The 25,059-nt window shown below is 35.3% G+C and overlaps 1 protein-coding gene and 1 pseudogene across 2 annotated transcripts in view; one reads left to right on the top strand and one right to left on the bottom strand.

The window, feature by feature from the left end:
• Positions 1-25,059, top strand: part of STXBP3 (syntaxin binding protein 3) — a 68,269-nt gene that overhangs the window by 10,069 nt on the left and 33,141 nt on the right. For both annotated transcript variants that reach the window (XM_002810512.4, XM_024245514.3), the window contains exons 3-8: positions 187-268; positions 3,883-3,959; positions 5,705-5,783; positions 7,186-7,286; positions 18,801-18,955; positions 22,390-22,480. In XM_002810512.4, the coding sequence (XP_002810558.3) occupies positions 187-268; positions 3,883-3,959; positions 5,705-5,783; positions 7,186-7,286; positions 18,801-18,955; positions 22,390-22,480 (585 nt within the window). The remainder of the gene's footprint in view (positions 1-186; positions 269-3,882; positions 3,960-5,704; positions 5,784-7,185; positions 7,287-18,800; positions 18,956-22,389; positions 22,481-25,059) is intronic.
• LOC103891903 (N-acylneuraminate-9-phosphatase-like) lies at positions 14,111-14,855 on the bottom strand (annotated as a pseudogene).

Raw genomic sequence — 25,059 nt, 5'->3', positions numbered from 1 at the left:
ACGATACTATATGCATGTATATTGAGAAAATCTCTAGCTCATGCAAGATAAAAGATGAGATCATTTTGCCTACTGTCCTGATATTTTATGTTATAAAAGGCTTATAAAGTTTAATGGATAAAATTCTTTTTTTCATTCTTGGTAATAGGATGCTTACAGTATTTTTAAATTTGTGTTTGTTTTAAGATAATGCTTTTAGATGAATTTACCACTAAGCTTTTGGCATCGTGTTGCAAAATGACAGATCTTCTAGAAGAAGGTATTACTGGTAAGTGTTATTCTTGGCATGAACACTTTTTAATTGTAATTGGGGGAGATCTGAGGTATTAAATTTTAGTTAGTAATTGTGTTTCAAAGGAACTTATTTTTTTAAATTACTGTAGCCATAACGATTAGATTTAACATTCTTTTCTCTGAATCTTCTGTCAGTTTTTTTTTCCCTCAGCTGAGACATATAATTAAGACCTCTAACCAAGCCTAACTCAATTGCTTTGTTGAGGTTGTTCTTTAAATGTTTTACTCATATATATATATATATATGAGTATATATATATATATATATGAGTATATATATATATATATGAGTATATATATATATATATGAGTATATATATATATAAAACAATTTTGTATATTGATACACAAGCTTTACTTCAGTATTTTGATTTAGTTTATGGTTTCATATATCACTTTAAAATGGATATCAAGATTTATGTCATAAAATCAACTGTTGTACATGTTTACAAATGCATAATGCTGACTTCGTAAATTTATCTTTATTACCAGAAATGAGACAAATAATTATAAGTTTAAATCAGTTTTAGTATGAAAATTTGAAATACTTACAGATTCTGAAAAAAAATCATAATGTCATAAGAAGTTATCTTCCTCTAAGCGGGATTCTGTTATTGAGATATTAATCTGTATTACCTATTGAGGAAAATACCAATATCTTGTAACATGCATAATCATGTTATTCTTAATTCATCATCCTTTAACTCACTTATTAAAATTTGATCTTCATAATAACCCTATGAAGACAGATAAATACTCTCATTTGTAATGAGGAATCTGAGGCTCCAAGTGAAATATAATTCATTTATATTTTGGATCCTAATGTAGTTTATGTACCGTCCGTTACTCCTAATTTAATGAAGTTCAAAAGCATACCCAGTATTCTCAAGAAAGTCTGACCATATAATATTTATGTTTTGATGATTATACATAAAATAATCTTTTTTTTTTTTTTTGAGACAGGATCTCACTCTGTCACCCAGGCTGGAGTGCAGTGGTGCGATTTTGGCTCACTGCAGCCTCCTCCTCCCGGGTTCAAACAATCCTCCCATCTCAGTCTCCCAAGTAGCTGGGACTACAGGCACACACTACCACACCCAGCTAATTTGTATATTTTCTTGGCTAGAAACAGGGTTTCACCATGTTGCCCAGGATGGTGTCAAACTCCTGGGTTCAAGTAATCCACTTGCCTTGGCCTCCCAAAGTGCTGGCTGGGATTACAGGTGTAAGCCACCATGCCCAGCCATAAAGTAACCTTTATTGTTGATTACATATTCAACTGTGGTCTTCCTGACCCTCAATGTAAAAAGCTCTAAACTAGAAATTAGAAAATTGAAGCCTTGATTTTTCTACTACTGGATAAGTGAAATATTGATTAAGCCACTTAAGTTTTTTAAGTTCTGAAAGGTCATTCTGATGTGAAACTAGGGTGAGAACCATTTGATAATACATAAAGGTTCTGTGGAACTGCAGAGCCATTATGCACTGTAGGGAGGTTTTATTGCATTTTGTAGACCATTGTTTCTTACTGTATGCTCATTATTAACAGATATTCTTCAAGGAAGGGATTCTGTGGCCAGTACGTTTAGGAAACAGTATTAAACAGAGCTCAACAGCTTTCTTTAGGACTTCAGAGTCTTTATATGCCAAGGTATAAGTGGATCCCGTGGGTAAAATGATAGTATTCAGTTTTCTAAACTTATTTGGCCACAGAAAGCTATTTTTGAGAAGCATTTCATAGGACTGTATATCATAGAGCTCGCTGCTGTGGGATACCTTTGATATCCTCCAGAACCACCTAAGTTTGCTATGGTTTAATTGTAGTCATATCTTCTAACTTAAACTCAAAACTGTCCTTTTGAGTTCCACATTAGCTCTCCTGAAAATCCCTCTATGAAACTGGGCATTGGCAGGTTCAGCAGTCAGACTTTCTGTTGTCATTCAGGTGATTCATGAAAATATTTAGTAGTGTCTTGGGATTAAAAGAAAATCAGGAAAAAAAATGCCCTGTCAGGATTTGCTACTTGAGTGGAGAATAAAGTCAAGTGTAAAACCTTAAAAAAAATAAACTGAAGCTGGGTACAATGACTCATGCCTGTAATCCCAGCACTTCGGGAGGCTGAGGCAGGAAGATCACTTGAGCTCATGAGTTCAAGACCAGCCTGGGCAACATAGTGAGACTTTGTCTCTAGAAAAATCCAAAAAAATTAACCAAGCATGGTGGCACATACCTGTAATCCCAGCTACTTGGAGAACTGAGGCAGGAGGATTGCTTGAGCCAGGGAAGTCAAGGCTGCAGTAAACCCTGATTGTGCCACTACACTCCAGCCTGGGTGACAAAACGAGACCTTATTTCAAAAAAATAAATAAAAAGTAAAAAACAGACTGGGAATTAGATTATTCTTTTTCACTATTAAAGACCTTTCTCTTTGTTTTTTTAGTTGTATGATAGATGTGTATTTTTCAGTGAATGGAGAAGTGGCACTTTCTGTTATTAATAAAGAGATTTCAGAATATTTTCAGAGCCTGAGCCCTAAATCATATCTGTCACAGTATTTTCAGTGTTTTAACATGTACATTATTCACCAAACAAAATAATATGTATAACATGACTGTAAGACACTCCATTTTGAGCATTAAACAATTGAAATAAATGAAAACAGATTAAACCTTAATTTTTTCAAGTAAAACTATAATAGTTGAGAATGAAGATAAAAAGATTAAATTTGTCCTTGGAAATATTATTTGGTTGTCTAGTAGTAGTTATGATAAACCTATACATTACTAATATACATTTAGGAATGAGAAAAGGAAATCACCATATTTAAAAGAGAAGTCCAGCAGTAACCTCTCTTGCCAGTCACATTAATGTTAATTCTTTCTAGGCCCTTTGTCAACATGAATCTTGAAAGATGGTTCTCTGGATTTGTTGAAGGATACTTTAAATTAGTTTTAAGAAATATATATGTAGCTTTAAATAGTTAATTTGACAAAGTTTATTGACTTTATATTCACTTTGCTTTAGCTAATCTTATAAACTGCTTAATTCCATAATAAAAAATATAATTGACTAAATTCTAGTGACGTTCTGTTGTTGAAAAAATAAATATGTGTGGTTTTGAAAGAATAGGAGTTAATCGGCATTTTATTTAAACAGCATTGTGGCAGGTAAAAACTTGGGCTCTGGAGTCACATCTGGGTTAGAAGCCTGCCTGTTCCACTTCCTAACTGTGTGATTGGATAAGTTACTTCTTTAAGCCTCAGTTTCCTCATTTGTAAAATACTTGCAAGGTTATTATAATTTTAATGAATAATTCATGTAAGAAAATGAATTATTCATTTAAGAAATGAATAATTTCTTACATTATTCATATAAGAAAATGAATTTTCATTTTTCATTTTTCAGGATTTTAAAATGTATCTAGTGAAGACAAAGAAAATGTTAAACCCAGTAAATGTTTTTGTTTTCATATTATTTGTAAATGTATTTTCATATTATTATAAATGGAAAGTACAGTAAAGTTTATTTAAAAATTATTTTAAGTATATAAATATTTGGTTATATAAAATGACCTTTTTTCTTGTTAGTTGTAGAGAATATTTATAAGAATCGTGAACCTGTCAGACAAATGAAAGCTCTTTATTTCATCACTCCGACATCAAAGGTGAGTATTTTGAGGCCTTAAAAAGCAGGTTCATCAATATTTCACCATTGTTATGGTTTACTAACAGAAAATTCATAGTAATAAAGTACCCTTTAGTAGAAAAATATTGCCATAAACTAGTTTGCTTAGGAAAGTTTTTTTCTGTGTTAGAAGATTATTTGCATTCTTCCCAATGAGAATGTATAAGTAAAAGGATTCCTTTTTTCCCCATATATGAAAGCAGAATTAAATTGTATAAAATAACATTTCTTTGCATGTTCTGTTTTTCATGCAGTTCCTATTGAACTATATACCTTTTAGGGGAATGGTAATGTAGGTAAAAGAAATAATCTATAGTCTTGGATTACTTCTTTATCTCAGTGACTTTCCTTTAGCATATTTGTATGTATATATGAAGATGGGTATGTATCTGTGTATATATATATTTTATGTGAAAGGAAATTCTTTAGTTTATAATCTGACTCTATGACCTAACTCATACTTGATACCAATCTTTTAGAGCCAAATTATCAGATTTCTTTATTCTGTACAATATCTGAGAATGCATTTTTGAAAACCTGATCTCTCACTTATTCCCATGTAGAACATTAATTTGGCAGTCCCTGTTTCATTTCACTTCTAAAAAACTCCAGCAGACATTTAAAAAAAAAACAAAAAGATACACACTTTTTAGTCTCTACGTGTTGGCTGCTAGTGGGTTTTAATGACATTTTATATCTTATCTGTAATATAATTCCATAAGATAAAAATTCATGATTGGAAAAAAAAATGCAACTTAAAAGCACCATTTTTCACCTAGCAAATTGGCAGAGGGATTTAAAATATATATATGGGTGTGTATGTGTGTGTGCATTTTGGCTATTCTGGTTATCAGTGGATAATGGAGCAGAAACTACCATATACTGCTAGTGGGAGTATAGATTGATATAGCCTTTTTGGAAAATAGTTTGTAATTTTTTATCAAGAACCTTAAAAATGTTTTATATTTTAGAGTTTATTGTTAGGAAATAAATGGTTTAGCTAAGTTTCTGGTAGTAAATAAATCTAATTAAATTTTAGCATTAATAAATAATAGACCATATGATGATATCTGAATGAAATATATGAATAAAATGATAAATAAATGAAAACCCATGTGGCCATTAAAAATAATTTTTCTAGGGGTTGTCAGTGACCTAGATAAATGGTCATTTTGAATGTTAAGTGACAAAAGCAAGATATAAAATTGTATATTCCTCATTCTTGCAGTCACCTACCAAGCTTTGGGTCTTTCTAATCACTTGATAGTTTAAGCTTCTCACTCACTGTGTCTCACTTCAACACTTCTCCAGTCATAAGTCTTGGTGGTTCGTTATCCATGTAGATGATACTTATAGTATGTTGGTTTCTAGTTCCTTAATCTGTTATATTCCAATAGTCTTGTCTTTTATGTTGTTTCAGTTTTCCTAGACCTCTTCATTGCCAATAAGAGCATCCTGTTCATACATATTACCTTACTCTTTTTTTTTTTTTTTTTTTTCAAAACCAAAACTGGTTAATATTACCTTACTCTTTTTACCTTACTACCTTATTAGCTATCACTGGCTGGAGAATGTAGCATCTTAAAAAATCAGTTTACAAATTAAACTTTTAGCCAGTAAAGTTTTATTTTATCACTGAAATAAAATAATCTTAGTCATTTCAGAAGGTAACATATTTAAATTAATATTTAATAAAATGTGTATTAACATCTAACCTTTTTTAAGTCTGTAGATTGTTTCTTGCATGATTTTGCAAGTAAATCGGAGAACAAGTATAAAGCAGCATATATTTACTTCACTGACTGTAAGTCTTTTAAAAAGTTATTGCTTCATTGTTCAAAATCCCATTGGTTTTAAACTGTCGACTTTTAAAAAATCAGCCCAAAATGTCATTAAAGTATCTACTTTTTATAATATTATTTCAGTCCTGGTGATTTTCTATTTATCATTTATTCTAATTAGGCTAGAAAGAATCTAAAAATGTAAGATTATATCTATCCTAATTCATATTAAGGTGATAGAAAATTAAAAGAAACTATTCCCAACTGCTTTCAAAAGACAATCATTTTGCTGGGATGCCGGGATGTGAGGGATGGGTAGAGAGGGCTAGCCCTCAAATCCTGTGCTGCTGACAGGAAGAAATATTTTTAATCAGCGTTTCAGTTAGGGATTTGATTCTCTTGTGAAAAACAAAGACCTTTTGAGAGGGCACTGAAGAAAACAGCCATCTGTTTGGCAAATATAAAGGGAGAAAATCAGTCACATTTATCTTACTCTGCCGTATGATCACATAGAAAACTGGTAACTAAAGAATCACAGAGAAGTCCAAAGACACATACAATACTGTCTTATGTTATATGTTATATAATATACTTCAAAATAAAAATATCATTTATCTAAGTTAAGTCTTGGTCTCTGCTATTAGAGGTTCCTCACTTTAAGTAAGTAGTATATCATTTTTCTTATAAATTTTTATCTCATGCCTAATAGTTTGCATTTTAAAAAATGTCACACCATAAGTATTTGTAATGTAACCTTGTTATACAGAGCATCATGTTTATGGAATTGATGAAATTTAATGAATGTGAACCCTCTTTTAACTTAAGGAATCTTAAGGCTAAAGGATATCATGTTAAAAGATACTAGGAGCCAGTGGTTGATATTCCAACCTAGATCTAATGGAATGATAAACTTTTTGATGAAAGGGGAAAAACACTGGCTCTGAGTTCCAGAACTTAGTATTATAGAGTCTTAGAATTTTCTAATGTTAGAAAGCTGCCTTTAATTGAAGGAAAAATTAATGATTTGTGTTGTATGATTGTAGTATGGATCACTTAGTGGCAATTTGGAAAAGTAGTATGAATTTCTAAGATGTCCTGAAAGTGCTGCTGTTTGTTAAGTCATAAGTTTGGACGTGATTTTTCTTCCTAACAATTTCAGTTTGCTCTGTTAGCAGATCTTTAAGGAAATACATCTGAGGTTATGGTGGATGTGAATGGGAAAGATGGAATTTCTGTTATAGTCCTTTTCACTAGAATATATCTTTTGTAAAGCAAATAACAATATTTATATATTATTTATGTCCTCATAATAACTCTGTGAAAGCCAGTAGTTATGTATAACTATTCTTGGATGTTAGAATTATTTATTTAAAAGGAATAAAGATCTAGATGTAACTATATGCTTTGTTTTTTTTTTCCCCTCAGTTTGCCCTGATAATCTCTTTAACAAAATTAAGGCTTCTTGCTCCAAGTCAATAAGAAGATGTAAAGAAATAAATATTTCCTTCATTCCACATGAATCTCAGGTACTTTCTATTTTTATTTTTTAGTTCGTGACAGGTTTCAAATTTGGTTTGATGGCTTATTGTTAATAAAGTATATTCTGAAGATATTTTTTATATGTATTTGGTGAATTTTGAACCTAATCCACAAATAGACATTTCCCATGATGGAGTCAGAAGCGTGAGCAATAAATTGGAATTAAAAAGGAATAGCAGGGCTTAAATTTCATATCTGCCACCAAGTCCTGTGTTTGTCAAATTACAGAACTACCAGGTTATGAAATCAAGAGAGTTTTGAGCACAGTCTTTGTTAGATGACTCCAAAAAAAGTGTTTCATTTAGCTTGTGTAACCTTTTGTGATATTAAAACAAATGCTCTTTAATAAACTTTTTATATAATATTATGTAAATTATTTTAATTTATAAAGTGAAGGGATTTTTTGACTTGTTTTGCCTTTGGAACATTGAGCCTTCAATTAATAATAGTAATGATTGTAACGATATAACCAAACACTCATATAATACTCCCTATGTGTCATATACTTTCCTGAGTGCTTTACATAAATTTATTCATTTAATCCTCTCAATAGCCATAGGAATAGATTGTACTTCTCCATTTTGAAGATCAAGAAATCAAAGACGTTAAGTAACTTGCCTCAAATCACACAGCTAATGAATTGTTAAGGTTTGTTTTGCTCTGTTCTCTGTGTTTGGATTCTAGCATTTTATAGAATTGAAATAGTTGGCTGTTGTTTGGAACTATGATCAATATTTTAAGGGATAGACAAGTCCTAGATAAGGGATTTCTACGATATTACTTTTAAGATACTGCTGGGTTTTTTGTTTTTGTTTTTTTCTTTTTTTGAGACAGAGTTTCGCTTTTGTCACCCATGCTGGAGTGCAATGGCGCAATCTCGGCCCACTGCAACCTCCACCTCCCAAGTTCAAGCGATTCTCCTGCCTCAGCCTCCCAAGTAGTTGAGATTACAGGCATGCGTCACCACAACTGGCTAATTTTTTTGTATTTTTAGAAGAGATGGGGTTTCGTCATGTTGGTCAGGCTGGTCTCGAACTCCTGGACCTCAGGTGATCCACTAGCCTCGGCCTCCCCAAGTGCTGGGATTACGGGTGTGAGCCACCATGCCCAGCTGATACTGCTGTTTTTGATAAAGAAAGATAATAATCCAAAGTATAAGATTTTAACATATCTGCTTAACATTAAACTGTTTTCCAAAAGTTTCCTTTAAACTTATTATTTTAATATGTAAGTTTAGTATAGGGTGAAAATGAGCTTCTGAAAATGATGTAGGATTTAAGTGGTAGTGTGAGAAATATTACAAAGATTTCTAGAACATCTCGCTTCACAGAAGATAAATATAATTTTAGCCCCAGAATTTATTAAAATTCTGCAGTTGCTGTATTTGAAGGAATGATTTGTGTAGATATCTGAATAATTTGATGGTGAATAGAAATAACCTGTCTTTGCATGTCTAGAGAATGCCCTTGAGAAGTTTCTACTTATCAGTCTTTACAAAATATTGTGATTATGTAAGGTCCCATCTGTGAATGGTTTTCCTATAAGAATTTTTTTCTTTTAATTTACTTACTTGCAAAGAGTCTTAGGAGGGTATACTTGACCAGGCACAGTGGCTTACGCCTGTAATCCCAACACTTTGGGAGGCCGAGGTGGGCAGATTATGAGGTCAGGAGTTCAAGACCAGCCTGGCCAACATAGTAAAACCCCGTCTCTACTAAAAATACAAAAAAAATTAGCTGGGCATGGTGGTTAGCACCTGTAGTCCCAGCTACTTGGGAGCCTGAGGCAGGAGAATCATTTGAACTGGGGAAGCGAAGGTTGCAGTGAGCCGAGATGGCACCACTGCACTCCAGTCTGGGCAAGAGAGTGAGACTCCATCTCCAAAAAAAAAAGAGGGTCTGCTTAATAAATCTAACTGTTTTGGAGAAATTACATTGAAAATATTTTGGATTTTTGATTGTTTGCAAGTGAAAATATAAATGAAATACTACTAGGTGCTTTGAGCTATGAGCAAAGGCCTACTGAGCATTTATCAAGATTATGTTCAGTGGATGTTGTTGGTTAAATGCAAAGCAGTCTGCTGTGAAAAGATGAGCAAAATATATGTCCTACCCTCATTTGAATACTATAAAGAGATTAAAAAGTATTAGACATCTTCAAAAACTATTTCAGTCATGGTTAAATCAAGTAGGACTAGGCTCAACTAATTAAAAGAAAACTCTGGACTTTCAATGTATTACACAACATGGAAATTTATTTCTTCCTAATATACAAGAAATCAGGAATAGGCTATATAAGGGTGATAATGCTAGCTCTGTGAAATTGTCAGGGGTCTAGTCTCCTAGGCATGGCCCTTATGATCTAAGATGATTGTAAATTTTTTTTTTTTTTGCTGTTATATCTTTTTTTAATTTTAAGGAATATTATTTTAAAACAACATTATAAAAATCATAGGCTTATTTCAATATTTTAAAATATCTTCTGTAACATTCCACTCAGAAGGTAGATAACAAAATTCTTCCCATAGGAAGGGTGCCAATGGAATGTGATATTATATTATTCAGTTATTCCATTTTTTCTTCCTACCTCATTTTTGCTGAAGAACTGCTCATTTAACATCCTGGGAGTGATCTTGTTGAAATTTGCCACCCTCATGTTGGAGCGATGAACCTTCACCAATAGTATAATGAATGTGACACTGCTTATATCTATCCTGTGGGACGGCTGAAAGGGCAAGACCTCAGCATCACATGCCAACCAGTCTGTTAGAGCAATCACACACATAACTACTTTTGCCAAAATCCTCCAACTTAATTTTTAAATAGCTAAAATATAGTCAAGGCCATATGGGTACTGTACCTGGAACTACAAACATACCCTTTTCACACACATTCAGTGTTAACAGCAATAGCATCCTGGGACAGGTTAGGACACAGTCACATTTTTAAAAATCAAGAGTAAGAAGTAAACATAAAAGAATATTTTCACAGGGCACAGAATCCTGTTTCTTGGTAATAGATAGAAAACAACTGGCTAAAGAAATAGGTTTACAGATAGATACAATCTAGAATTTGATTCTTTGAGTATTAAACTTGGAGACATAACTACATACATTCCAACATACAATCTAATATTTTACATTAGTAGTTTCTTATTCAATATTTAAAAGAAAAACCTACCAAAAACCAACCTAAATTATATTTATTAACCATTGGATAACCCCTTTTGTCCTTTATCAACCACTTTACTCCAGGTTTGATTAGTGTAATCATGAGATTGTCTAGCCTAATGGTCTAGGGAAAATTCTGTGGTTGTAAGATGATGCCTTGCTGTGGAACCATTATTTATTAAGCTCCGAGTGAACTGAAGCAGATATTTATAAAATGATGATAGATTTCCAAAAATATGAAAAACAGATAAGGCAGATGGTAACTCTAATAAGAGTCACTGAAGTATTATAATGGCACTCTGGAAATGGCTCATAGCAAAACCGAACTTTTTTTTTTTTTTGAGATGGAGTTTCACGCTTGTTACCCAGGCTGGGGTGCAATGGCGCGATCTCAGCTCACTGCAACCTCCACTTCCTGAGTTCAAGCGATTCTCCTGCCTCAGCCTCCCGAGTAGCTGGGATTACAGGCATGTGCCACCACGCCCAGCTAATTTTGTATTTTTTTTTTTTTTTTTTTAGTAGAGACGGGTTTTCTCCATGTTGCTCAGGGTGGTCTTGAACTCCCGACCTCAAGTGATCCACCCACCTCAGCCTCCCAAAGTGCTGGGATCACAGGCATGAGCCACTGCGTCTGGCCCTAACTTTTTTTGTTAACTTTTAGGTTTGGAGTACATGTGCCGGTTTGTTATAGGTAAACTCATGTCAAGGGGGTTTGTTACACAGATTATTTCATCACCCAGGTACTAAGCCTAGTACCCAATAGTTATTTTTTCTATTCCTTTCCCTCCTCCCACCCTCTACCCTCAAGTAGGCCTAGTGCCTATTGTTCCTCTCTTTGTGTCCATGTATCCTCATCATTTAGCTCCTACTTGTAAGTGAAAACATGCAGTATTTGGTTTTCTGTTCCTGCATTAGTTTGCTAAGGATAATGACCTCTAGCTCCATCCATGTTCCTGCTAAAGACATAATCTCATTCTTTTTTATGGCTGCTTAGTATTCTGTGGTACATATATATATATAGAGAGAGAGACCACATTTTTTTTTAATCCAGTCTCCCACTGATGGGCATTTAGGTTGATTCCATGTCTTTGCTATTGTGAATAGTGCTGCAGTGAACATATATGTGCATGTGTCCTTATGATAGACTTATATTCTTTTGGGTATATACCTAGTAATGGGATTGCTGGGGCAAATGGTAGTTCTGTTTTTTAGGTCTTTGAAGAATCACCACACTGTCTTCCACAATGGTTCAACTAATGTACATTCCCACCAACGGAATGTTTGAGTTCCCTTTTCCCTGCGGCCTCACCAGCATATATTATTTTTTGACTTTTTAAAAATAGCCATTCTGACTGGTGTGAGATAGTATCTCATTGTGGTTTTGATTTGCATTTCTTTAATGATCAGTGATTTTGAGCCATTTTTCATATGCTTGTGGGTCACCTGTATGTCTTTTGGAAAGTGTTGATATCCTTTGCCCACTTTTTAATGGGTTTTTTTCTTGTAAATTTAAGTTCCTTATAGATGCTGAATATTAGACCTTTGTCAGATGCATAGTTTGCAAATACTTTCTCCCATTGTATAGGTTGTCTGTTTACTCCGTTGATAGTTCCTTTTGTTGCACAGAAGCTCTTCGGTTTAATTAGATTTCATTTGTCAGTTGTTGCTTTTGTTGCAATGTCTTTTGGCGTCTTTGTCTTGAAATCTTTGCCAGTTCCTACGTCCAGAATGGTACTGCCTAGGCTGTCTTCCAGGGTTTTTATAGTTTTGGGTTTTACCTTTAAGTCTTTAATCCATCTCGAGTTGATTTTTGTATATGGTATATGGAAGGGGTCCAGTTTCAGTCTTCTGCATGTAGCTGGCCAGTTATCCCAGCACCATTTATTGATTCGGGAGTCCTTTCCACATTGTTCTTGTCAGCTTTGTCGACGATCAGATGGTTTTAGGTATGCGGCCTTATATATGGGCTCTCTGTTCTGTTTCATTGATCTGAGTGTCTGTTTTTGTACCAGTGTCATGCTGCAAAACCTTCTTTTCTGTTAGGTTCATCACATGGGTGAAACCATTGTCAGTAGAAAACAAACAGGAGCCTCCATGGGTAGGCCTACGCCAAGGGAATTTTCCTCTTATGGATCCACAGAAGAAAAATAATTTTTGGTGCCATGTGGCTTGTACTTATCTCCAGCAAGATAGTCTAGTTCCCTCAACCCCATTGTGTGTCTGGGAAAAGACAGTGAAAATATTTCCACAAGAGGCAAAGACTATAAGAAAGCTACAAGCTCACTGTGCAAAGGTGTGAAAATGTCATGGTAAAAAGCACCACATGCTGATTTTTTTTTTTTTTTTTTTTTTTTTTGAGACAGAGTCTCATTCCATCGTCCAGGCTGGAGTGCAGTGGTGCAATCTCGTCTCACTGCAACCTCCATCTCCCAGGTTCAAGTATTTTTCTTGCCTCAGCCTCCGGAGTAGCTGGGATTACAGACACGTACCCCCACGCGGGGCTAATGTTTGTACTTTTAGTAGAGATGAGATTTCACCATGTTGACCAGGCTGGTCTCAAACTCCTGACCTCAAGTGATCCAACCCTCTTGGCCTCCCAAAGTGCTGGGATTACAGGTGTCAAGGTGTCAGCCACTGCTCCTGGCGTTTTTTTTTTTTTTTTTTTTTTTTTGGAGACAGAGTCTCACTCTGTTACCAGGCTGGAGTGCAGTGGTGCGATCTTGGCTCACTTCAGCCTCTGTCTACTGGGCTCAAGCGATTTTCCTGATTCAGCCTGCCGAGTAGCTGGGATTACAGGCATGTGCCACCAAGCCCAGCTAATTTTTTGTATTTTTAGTAGAGACTGGGTTTCACTATGTTGGCCAGGTTAGTCTCAAACTCCTGACCTCAAATGATCTGTCCGCCTTGGCCTACCAAAGTGCTGGGATTACAGTCATAAGCCACCGTGCCCAGCTGATTTTAACAGCTTTTTTTTAACTGGAGACATCTATTTGTTATGTACACACCACAGAAAAATTGCCCCCGCCCCTGAAAAAAAAAAAAGGTCATGCAAGAAAATCAGATTCATAATATAAAAAATGTATATATCTAAAGTAGGCAAAAATATGGTTTATGTTTTAAAAAGAAAATATGTAAAATTTCACTATGAAATGCTTTGATTTGCATGTGACTTAGTACTTATTTCATATTAACCATATCCAGTTGCTATGATAAGTCTCTATGTTTTAGAATAGGTATTCTTTAAAAATATCTATTTTTAAGCCAGAACATATACGTTACATTTGTGCATCCATGTGTAAGCTGTCCTGCTTGGTATGGAACCAAGATACTAAAAGATTAATAAAATAAGTTTTAAAATCTTCAGTCACAGACTAGCAAAGAATATATTTCCTCAAGTTTTCTGGGCCACACTGCTGACTTGTATTAATGCAATCTGAATTTTCAGATGTAAATACCAGTCAGAGGTTGGTTGTCAAAACTTAAAAGCAGTTGAGTTAGGAGGACCTTCACAATATCGGCTCTTAAATCATAAGTAAAATTATTCTTAGAACTGGACCATAGTAAGCAGAAAGGCTTAAGTTTTCTTAGCTCAAACCCTCCAAATTGACTCTTAACATTCATAATCATGCCCTTTTAGGTGCTTTAAGAGGGCATACTGACTTTGCGGTCTATACTTTGTAAGAGAGCAGGTAACTCTAGCACAAAAGAAACTGTAATATGGAACTGGGGAGGACTTCAGTGGCACTATTCCAATTTTATTGATCCATACTGTTGCTTTCAACCCTGCTTTGAGACCTCCTTGTGTGTCGCTTTCTAACATGTCACCAACCATCACACAGTCCACAGGTTGTACTCCAAGGAGATTGCAGCAGTAATAAAGTATGGAAGGTGCTGGCTTCTCCTCCCTCTGCTGTTCACCTACAACAGCTTGGACATAGGACTGACAGACACAAGCCTCATCTTCTCCCTCTGGGTCTGTCTGACCCCATTCATTACTAAAAGTAGGCAGACCTCCTTTCTAATTTCAATGAGCATAGCTTTGACATCTCACTGACCTTAGTGTCATGTGCTGTAAATGTGTAGTTTTCCAAAGGAGGTAACGTTCTTCAGCCAATTTCCTATTGGCTGCACCATGTTTTGTTTCCTGGATTGCTTCCTCCCAATGTGAAGTCCTTAGATCAGTAATGCATGTATTGTAATGGTGAAAACATTCCTTCTTGAGTTTATCTTGAGCTTAATCACAGGTGAATTCAGCCTCCTGTTTATAATGGTATTTTGATTGTAAGAGCTTTATCACCTCCAACATGCCTCTCCTGCTTGTCACACCTGTGTCGATGAGTGTGTTGTCCAGGTCAAAGAAAATGGCCTGCACATGGCTCAGCCCCATAGCACCTGTGCCCTGCTGCAACCTGCCTCGTTGCTGCCTGCACATGTGCAAGGTGGGCGGCCCAATTTTGTTTTTTTCTTTGAGAGAGGGTCTCGCTCAAACAGTCCTCCCGCCTCAGCCTCCCAAGTAGCTGGGACCACAGATGCATGCCACCGCGCCCAGCTAATTTTTTCTTCATTTATAGTAGAGATGAGGTCTTGCTATGTTGCCCAGGATGATCTAGAACTCCTGAGCTCAAGCAATCCTCCTACCTCAGCCTCCCAAAGTGCTGGGACAGGCATGAGCCACTGCTCCCAGCCATACTGTAGAATTATTACATCATCATTTGAGGATATACAAAAGAATGAGAGAATAATTTTCGTTTTTATCTCATTAGCTAAAATTGAGTCACATGGCTACACATAAGTGCATGGGAAACTGAGAAAATTTTTTAGCTGGGCATATATGGCTATTCTTCACAAAGAACTGAAATGCAGTTACTGAAAAGGGGAGGATGTTTGTTGGGGAAGCATCTTGTAGTCGGCCACAAAAGGAGGGAGATTCTTTTTTTAAATATTTATTTATTTGACACATTGTAATTATACCTATTTATGGGATACAATTTGATATTTGGATACATATCTATGTTGTATAATGATACAAGGAATGTATCCATCATCTCATGCATTTAGGAGCGAGGTTTTGTTAGGTTTTGTTTGTATTTTTAGTGGAGATGGGGTTTCACCATGTTGCCCAGTCTGGTCTCGAACTCCTGGGTTCAAGCAGTTCGCCTGCCTCGGCTTCCCAAAGTGCTGGGATTACAGGAATGAGCCACTGCACCAGCATTAAGAGAGGCTAATTCTTACTGGGAGATTGGGAAAATATTTGAAGAATGGATATATTTTTATAAGATAGTAATGAAGAGGGAAAGAACCTAGGAGGTAAAACTAATCTAGATGTAAAGATACAGAATCAGAAGAGTGCAGGAGAACAGCAGGAATGTGGCTTATAAGAGGTGAAAGAATGAAAGATAGGCTCTCTGTAGGTAGGTTGGGACTGTATTGTATGTAGGAGGCTCCTGGTTCCACCAAAAATAATGACAGAAAATTAGCTGGTGCAGAAAACTGTGGAACTGGTCGTAAAGTCCTTAACAAAAAGTAGAGTCCTAGAAGTCAGGAGATCATTGCAGAGAGATTGGTAAAGTCAGATATGACAGTGCTTCAGAGAAATAAAGCTGGACATCAACACATTTAGAAATTACATGGAGAGGAAGATTAACTCACTCATGGTGATTCCATGAGTCAAAGGGATTAAAGGAAGATCTTTCTTTCCCTTTCAGAGGATTTAAAGTAAGTGATGCTGTCACATATATAATAAGGCAAGTAGAGTTGATCCTTGAATAACATAGGGGTTAGGGGCACCAACCCCCTGTGCAGTTGAAAAATTTGTGTATAACTTTAAACTCGCCAAAAGCTTAACTACCAATAGCCTGCTGTTGAGTGGAAGCCTTCCTGATAACATAAACAATAGAATAACACATATTTTGTCTATTGTATTTACTATATTCTAACAAAGTAAGCTAGAGAAAAGAAAATATTATTAAGAAAATCAAAAGGAAGAGAAAATATACTTAATATTAAATAGAAGTGGATTATTATGAAGGTCTTCATTCTTGTCATTTTCAAGTTGAGTAGGCAGAGGTGGAGGAAGAGGAGGGACTGATCTTGCTGTCTCATGGGGTGGCAGCGGCAGAGGAGGTGGCAGGGGAGGCAGGCACACTCTTTGTAACTTTTATTGAAAAAAATCTGCATATAAGTGGACCTGTGTAGTTCAAGCCCTTGTTGTTCAAGGGTCAGACAAACATAGAAAGCATTCAAGAATATGAGTGAGTTTGTTTACAGTGAACCTTAGTGAGTACAGAGAGTCTGGTACAGTTAGTAGAGAGGATACTAGAAGGGATCTGGAGAGATAGAAACAAGCTAGCTGTAGATTAGCATGAAGAGTAGATGGAAGACAGGATCTGTATTTAAGGAGCTGATTATGGGTTTATAAAGATGAAGAAAGCACGTGGCAGTAGTCTTAAAAAACTTTTAATGATGGTGATGGAAAGTGGGGAGGAGTTAGAGGAGGAGGGAAATGGAGGAAATGTGAGTATAGAATGAGAACCAGCCCCCAGATTATCTTTGGTACATTGGGGTATTAGATAGCTTAGATTAATTTGTGGTAGGAACCCCCCAGATCTCAGTGCATTACTACAACAAAGGTTTATTTCTCATTTGTGTTGTCCATTGTTGTTTGGCTGGGGCTTTGCTCTACATCCTCTACATTCTAGTACTGAGGCCGAAGGGCTAGTCTGGGACATAGCCAAGGGAAAAGAGAAAATAGTGGAGCCACACAATGGCTTTTAAAGCTTCTGCTGGAAAGTGGCATGTGTATCTTCTACATACATTCCAGGCTGAGCACAGTGGCTCACGTCTGTAATCCCAGCCCTTTAGGAGGCCGAGGCGGAAGGATTGCTTGAGCCCAGGAGTACTAGACCAGCCTGGGTGACAAAGTGAGACCTTGTCTCTACAAAGAAACTTAAAAAAGGAATTAACCAGGTGTGGTGGCACATACCTGTGGTCCTAGCTATGTGGGAGGGTGAAATGGGAGGATTGCTTGGGCCCAGGACCTCAAGGCCTCAGTCAGCCATAACCACGCCACTGCACTCCAGCCTGGGTGACAGAGTGAGTCCCCATCTTAAAAAACAAAGACAAAAACAAACCTACACATGACCGTGGCTAAATCTGGTATCAGTGAGTGGGAGGGAGAAGCCTTGGGTGCTGTGCAGTAAATGTTTTTAAACGAATAATGTTATCTCCTGCTGTGGGATATTATACTATGAGGAAGCCACAGTTCAAGTGTAGGGTGCTTGTTGACAATTAATACAGCATCCTAGCCTTTGAGCAGGAAAGAGATAAGTGGATGAGCCACAGCTAAATTTTCATCTATGTTCAGGCTGCTGTTGTTGGTGCTGGGTTATGTCCAGAGAAATGAATAACTGTGTAAAAGGAAATGCAAGAAGTTTATTCATAATTCATTACTTAACCTATAATGTTTATTACTTGCCTACTTTCACTTACAATAAATTTTCATAGTTTAAGATAAATTATCGTTGTTTAAAAAACAACAAAATTTAGTTTAGCGGGGAACTCTCAATACCATTTAGGGAGCTCCTGCTTTTGTATCCTCCAAATCCTCTAATCCAGTTCTTTGTACATAAGTAAATTATTTTGTTAATTGAATAAATGAATGTATCTGTGAGGTTTTGCTGTACGTACATATAGTAAGATTTATATTATGTCTGGCACAATGCCATGTCTTTTGGGGAAGTATGTCTCTTATTTTAAGGACATGAAGAGTATAAGCTAAAGAACTGAAGACACGTACTAACTATGGGAGATTTTTGGGTTACTCTCTAATGGGTTAGGGTTTATAATTTATGTCTGAGATATAGGCCGATTTTGGTAATGTTGTGTTTCTCTGTGCTAGGAGTTAGATTTTTATTTTAGTCTGACTATCTCAGATTCCTTCATCTGTTGCACTGGTAGTAAAAAGCAGATAGTACAATCTGTATATGAAACAAGAATTGAAGGAGAGAGGTAGACTAAGCAGGAGAGGAGAGTGAGAAAAGAAATAAAGGATGAAATCAAGATGACAGAGAAAATGAAATTTGATTAAGGTAAAGACACAGTTGTTTCAGGAAACAGCATGGTTAGTGCAAGTATTTTTTTAACTGCCCCAAATAGTTGCTGCATTTTCTTGATATATATCTATATATATAATATCATATATAGATATATATCATGTATATCCTATATATGATATATATATAATATATACATTATATATAACATAAATATAAATGTATATATATTTTTAAATCAGGTCTCCAGATTAACAATGAGTTTTTTTGTCTTAACTTAGGTGTATACTCTTGATGTACCAGATGCATTCTACTACTGTTATAGTCCAGACCCTGGTAATGCAAAGGGAAAAGATGCCATTATGGAAGCAATGGCTGACCAGATAGTTACAGTGTGTGCCACCTTGGATGAAAATCCCGGAGTAAGATATAAAAGGTGAGACACTGAGCATCTGCACATGTTATACTTCCTGTTTACCATTCATTATAGAGGTAAGTAATGTCTCTGTACCTTTGCATATTGGTTTGCAAAATTTATTTTCTTTGTGTAATTACCATGCTCTACATATAGGAGATTTAAAGCTTGTGGTTTAAATTTCAAAATAGCAAATAGCTTCTGTTACTGAATTTCAGAGCCTAAATTTGGTACAATTTACAGACAGTTTTTCATCAGTTTAAAGAATGCTTAGAGGAAATGTCTTTATTGTCACATAGGGAATACAGTGTTACAGTTAATGTTTTTCATTAAATCACCAGCAAATTTAAATGACCATATTCTATGGATACCTGTTACAATGTCTAAGTATCTATAGTATCTAATCTCTGTGCCTATTCTAAATAAATTTTGGGGTTTTCTTAAGGGGTAAAATTTAACTTTAGTACTATATACCTTGACTTATATACTTCTTTTTAAAAATGAAGTTTACTATAAAGTGCCTAAATTGTCTATACAGTAAGTCCTCACTTAATGTTGTTGATGGGTTCTCGTAAACTGACAAAACCAGTTTTACCATAGGCTAATTGATATAAACAAGAATTAAGTTGCTTGGTTATGTAATGTCACCAGACTTCTACATAAAGACCTGAAACACTTCTAATATTAAACATTGAAAGAAATGTGACTATATGTACATTTAAGAAAGATTAATAAAAACAGGATCATTTTTTGCCCGGTTATTCTAGTTCAGGCTCATTAGAAGGATGGCCAGAGCTCACCCCAGCAGCTCATGGCACAAGGCAGAAACCCACCCAGATTAGGATACCATCCCATTGCAGGGCACACTACACACACATCCACACTCACTCGGACTGGGACAATTTAGACATGCCAGTTAACCAAACATGCTGCACATCTTTGGGATGTGGGAGGAAACCAGAATACCGGGAGAAAACCCATGCAGACGTGGAGGAATCATGCAAACGCCACACAGACAGTGGCCAGCCAGGAATCTTTTTTTCTTTTTCCTCAGCATTATATTGAGATGACGAACAAAATGACATTGTTTGAGGACGTGCTAGATATGGCGTGTTAATTCATTCCAAAATGAACATATCCATCTAACCCTACCAAGGTCAAAAAAATAGAACATTAACAGCATCTCAGAGGACTCTCCCGTGATCCCTCCCAGCTCTCCCGTCCCTTTTCTTCCCTAGAGATGACTACCATCTGACTTTTAACACATAGTTTAATTTTGCCTGATTTTGAACTGGTATAAATGGAACCACATGATATTTTTTGTTTTTGACTTCTTTGCTCAACTTTATTTTCTGAGAGTCATCCATGTTGTTTGTTGTGTGTGCCAGGCAGTTTTAGTTTTAATTTTGGTCTGCTAGTTCATGTGTGACCCTCTCGCCTCAGTTTCCTTATCTACGAAATAAGAATGATAATAATACCTACCATATACAGTTGTTTTGAGAATTAAATGAATTAATATCTGTAAAGCATTCAGCACTAATAAATATGGTAGTAAATATATTGCACTACTCGTAGTAAGTATTACTCATTTGTCTTTTTAAAAGTCCTTTAATTTGAACATTGGCATTTGTCAAGTTAGCTGGCTGAACTGTTTAATTTTAAATTCATGCAGTACTTTAAGTCACATTACTCTTCACTTACCATTTAAAAATTCCACTATTAGTACTTAGAAAAAGTATAGTGATCTCCTTGGAGATTAAGTTATCTCCTTAATTCAGGTATTACCAGACAAGCTCTTTATTCATACCTTGGGTATTAGAAACATTCTTTTTCTTTCTTTCTTTCCTTTTTTTTTTTGAGATGGGGGTCTCTCTATGTTGCCCAGGCTGGTTTCAAACTCCTGGGGCTCAAGCAATCCGCCTGCCTCTGCCTCCGAAAGTGCTGGGATTACCTTTTTCTTATAAGAGATGTGCTAATTGCATTCTGGACTCAGTGGAGCTGAGCTAAGTGGTTTGGCTCCTGTTAAGAGTTTAGTAACTGTTGAAGCTTCTACTGTTGGTGATTGGTTATGTTCGGGGAAATGAGTAAATATAGCCAATTTATAATTTTATCGCTCACATAGGGGCTAGTTTTGAGTGATGCTAATAAATAATCTGTAATCCTGTCTTTTAAAATTCTACCTGTTTTCACAAAATATTCCTTTATGCTTTATAGACTTTAAAGTATAATTTTAAAATGAAGTTTCTTTCTTTTGAAAATATTGTACAAAGAGTTTAATGAATTACCCTTTATAGATGTTACATTATTTATTTTTATGGTATAAAACCTAAAGATTCTGTAAAACTTTGAAGCCCTCACAATGAGACCTCCCATTTTTGAGGTTGTTGTGCTGGTGAAGAGCCTTTTTCTTTCTCTCTCTTTTTTCTTAAGTAATTTTTGTGGATACATAGTAGGTGTATATATTTATGGGGTACATGACATATTTTGATACAGACATACAATGCATAATAGTCACATCAGGGTAAACAGGATATCTATCACCTCAAGCATTTATCCTTTCTTTGTGATAAAAACAATCCAATTATACGCTTAGTTATTTTTAAATGTACTGTAGTCACCCTGTTGTGCTATCAAATACTAGATCTTACTCATTCTACCTATATTTTTGTACCCATTACCCATCCCCACTAAATCATCACCCACCACTCCTGCACCTTTCCAGCCTCTGGTAACCATCTTTCTACTTTCTCCATGAGTTTAATTGTTTTCATTTTTAGCTCCCGGAAGCAAGTGAGAACATGCGAAATGTTCTTTCAGTGCCTGGCTTATTTCGCTTAACATGGTGACCGCCAGTTCCATCCATGTTGTTGTAAATGTCAAGATCCATTCTTTTTTATGGCTGAAACATTTGTTTCAGTATTTGTAATAGTGTAATAAGAATGACTCATATGTCCATCTTTAGAGGAATTGATACATAGAATCCAATATAATCATGATGGAATACTATATAGGAGATAAAATGAATAAATCTGATATGTGTGTCAATGTCAATGTAGATAAATCTCAAACACACACACACATATGAAACAGAAATGACTGGAGGGAGAATACACGTGAAATTAATTATAATGGTTGCCTTGGTTTGAGGCAGGGGTATGGGAGAGGACCAGGACTTAGGAGCGGAATAAAAAGAACTGCAACTTTACATGTAATATTTTATTTCCTTTATATTAAAAAATCTGAAGCAGATATAATAAGGTTTTTCCTTGTAAATTCCAAATATATCGATATAACATTATTTGATATATTATCTGAACTTTTAGATGTTTATAAAATAATTTTTCATTTTGTAAACATTTTTAAAATTCCGGTTTAATTTTAGAATTAAACTTCATGATATTATAAAGTATACACTGAAAGAAAGATAATTGTTTGATCCTTTTTTCCATTTCTAGTAAACCTCTAGATAATGCCAGTAAGCTTGCACAGCTTGTTGAAAAAAAGCTTGACGACTACTACAAGATTGATGAAAAGAGCCTAATAAAGGTAATGTATGCAAGGCAAGTAAAATGACTATGCATAAAGTCTGTTTTATTTCTTTATAAGCCAAAGAAACTTGCTCATTCATTTTCTAGTATTGATTTGGGAGTCATTAACATAGATCTCCAATACTGATTTGAGAATCATTAACATACACAATTGTGCAAACCTTAATAGATGGTATGGTTTAGAGGGGAATCTATTAACTAACAGATTTTGAAGTCAGCATTGTGTCCAAATCTAGTTCTGCCGTTTAATTCATAGTTGATGTCTATTTGGGCAAATTATGTAACTTCTATGTAACTACATTTTCTTTTCTATAAAATGGGGATAATAAAAGAATACCTATTTTAAAAGTTATGATTAAATGAGTTAATACATGCAGAGTCCTTAGAATAATGCTTGCCAATGAGTAAACATTTAATAAATGTAGGAATTCCTATTATCACTAGTTCTGTGACCTTGAGTTTGTTTTTCCATCTATGAAATAGATGAAATAATATATACCTTGCTAGGCGGTATGAGGATTAAGTTAGCATGTAAGTATTTGGCACCAATGGGAATTTAATAAATGGCAGCCATTGTTATCCTATGGAAATAATATAATCAAAGACTAAGGTTGAAATCTGGGAAATACCAGCATTTACATGTGGGTGACAGAATGAAGAGCTTGAGGAGACTGACAGAGGTGGTGCCAGAGGCCTAGGAAGCCATATTACAGTAGCTGGAGAATGAAGAAAAGGAGCTGTTGCTAGTTTAGAAGAGGAGTTGTGCCAAGAAACCACCAATTACAATACTGTGTAATAAGTGGAATGAGAGAAGAATACACAGAGTATAATGGGAATATAGTCCCGGGCTTATCTTCTAAACTGGAGTGTTGGAAGGCATCCCAAGAAGAAGAGGCCCTTTAGCTTGAAGAATGAGGTAACATGATAAAGAGGGAGTTCATTGCATGGAAAACAGTGTTCTTCAGGTAGAGGCAATAGAGAAAAAGGCAAAATCCATAATTAATGTGGCTGGAATGGAAGATATAAACTTAGATGTTAGGTTAGTTACCTTAAAATTACCTGTTTTTGGTTTAGAGGCCTAGTGAAGGCTGTTATTCTTGTTGTAGTTTTGAAGACAGAATGGCTTAGTACACATCGAAGATAGTGAATAAATGTTTGTTGAATGAAGAGATATACAATCAAATATGTTTTTAGTCCTTCATGTTTTCAGTGGAAAAAGAGCAAAATCCACAAAAATTAAACTTGTCCTTTCCACTCTTTCTGCCTGGAAAATTAATCATCCTTCAAATACTTGATACCTTTCCTTTATTCAGGGACACTTGATAAAGTGATAAAGTGTCACCTCATTTTTGAAGCCTTTCCTGACTCTTCAGGCCAAGTGTTGCTTCCTCCCACATGCTATCATAAGCCCTAAGCCTGCTATAGAACTTATATTGCACTTTTTCCTGTTTATATTTCTGAAGATTCATAGCTCACATTTTTGAGGGCTTATTGTGCTGTGTTTCATGGTATGATTATATTTAACCTTTTCAGTAATCTTATAAGGCAAAGATTCCATAATTGTGTTTCATTTTACAAGAGAATACTGCCATGTAAACAGGATAAGCATTTTGCCAAACTTGTACTGCAAGATTGTGGTCAAGGCTGGACTCAGATTCACACCTAGCTGATTCCCAAGGCTGTGCTCTGAACCACCATATCATACTGTCTCAAAATTTAATTAAATTAATGTGCTTAATTGTAAAATATTTTAAAAATCTAGCCTATAAAATTTAGCTGTTATGTGTAAATAAATAGAAAATGTTTGTATAATGATCTGTAGTTATCTGTTATTGCTTTGAATACTAATCCAAAGAATTTATTACTTTTTAAAATGAAATATGAAAGATACTGACATTAACAATAAATGTTTCCAGCACTGTTATTCACTGTTTAGTGATTAGCAATGTTTGCGAATTAATGATAACAAGGCTTTCATTGTGATTTATCATCTTAGTTGGTATCAGTACAGTCTTTTAAAATAGCATAACAGTTAAGAGCACAGACGTTGGAGCAAACCTGCATTTGAATCTCCATTCTGCCTCTTACTACCTGTGTGATTTGTGCAAGTTAGTTCATTTCAGGCCGCAATGCCCTCATGGTCAACTGGAGATGATAATGCCTGTCTCACAGGATTACTAAAAGAATTAAATGAAATAATCCATGTATTTTTGTTTAGTAAAATGTCTAATACTTAGAGTTCAAATAGTAGCTACTATTCATAATTTATATCAGTTTTAGTGCTTTTGGAACTCAATTCATAAGAAAATAGATATAGTGCAAACAAAATGTTACTTTTTTAAAAGGAATTTTCAGGCTATTATATAGTTGTCCCTTGGTAAACACAGAGGAGGGTTGGTTCCAGGACCTCCTGTGTATACCAAAATCCACGCATACTCAAGTCCTGCATCAGCCCAACAGAACCTACATATCTGGAAAGTCAGCCCTTCATACATGCAGGTTTCACATCCTGCGAATACTGTATTTTCTATCTGTTATTTAGTTGAAAAAACTCTTGAGTATAAGTGTATCCACACA

This window comes from Pongo abelii, chromosome 1 (genome assembly GCF_028885655.2).
Source record: "Pongo abelii isolate AG06213 chromosome 1, NHGRI_mPonAbe1-v2.0_pri, whole genome shotgun sequence".
Classification (NCBI taxonomy): domain Eukaryota; kingdom Metazoa; phylum Chordata; class Mammalia; order Primates; family Hominidae; genus Pongo; species Pongo abelii.
Note: the sequence above shows the minus strand (reverse complement) of the source record. Positions and strands in the feature narration are given on the sequence as shown.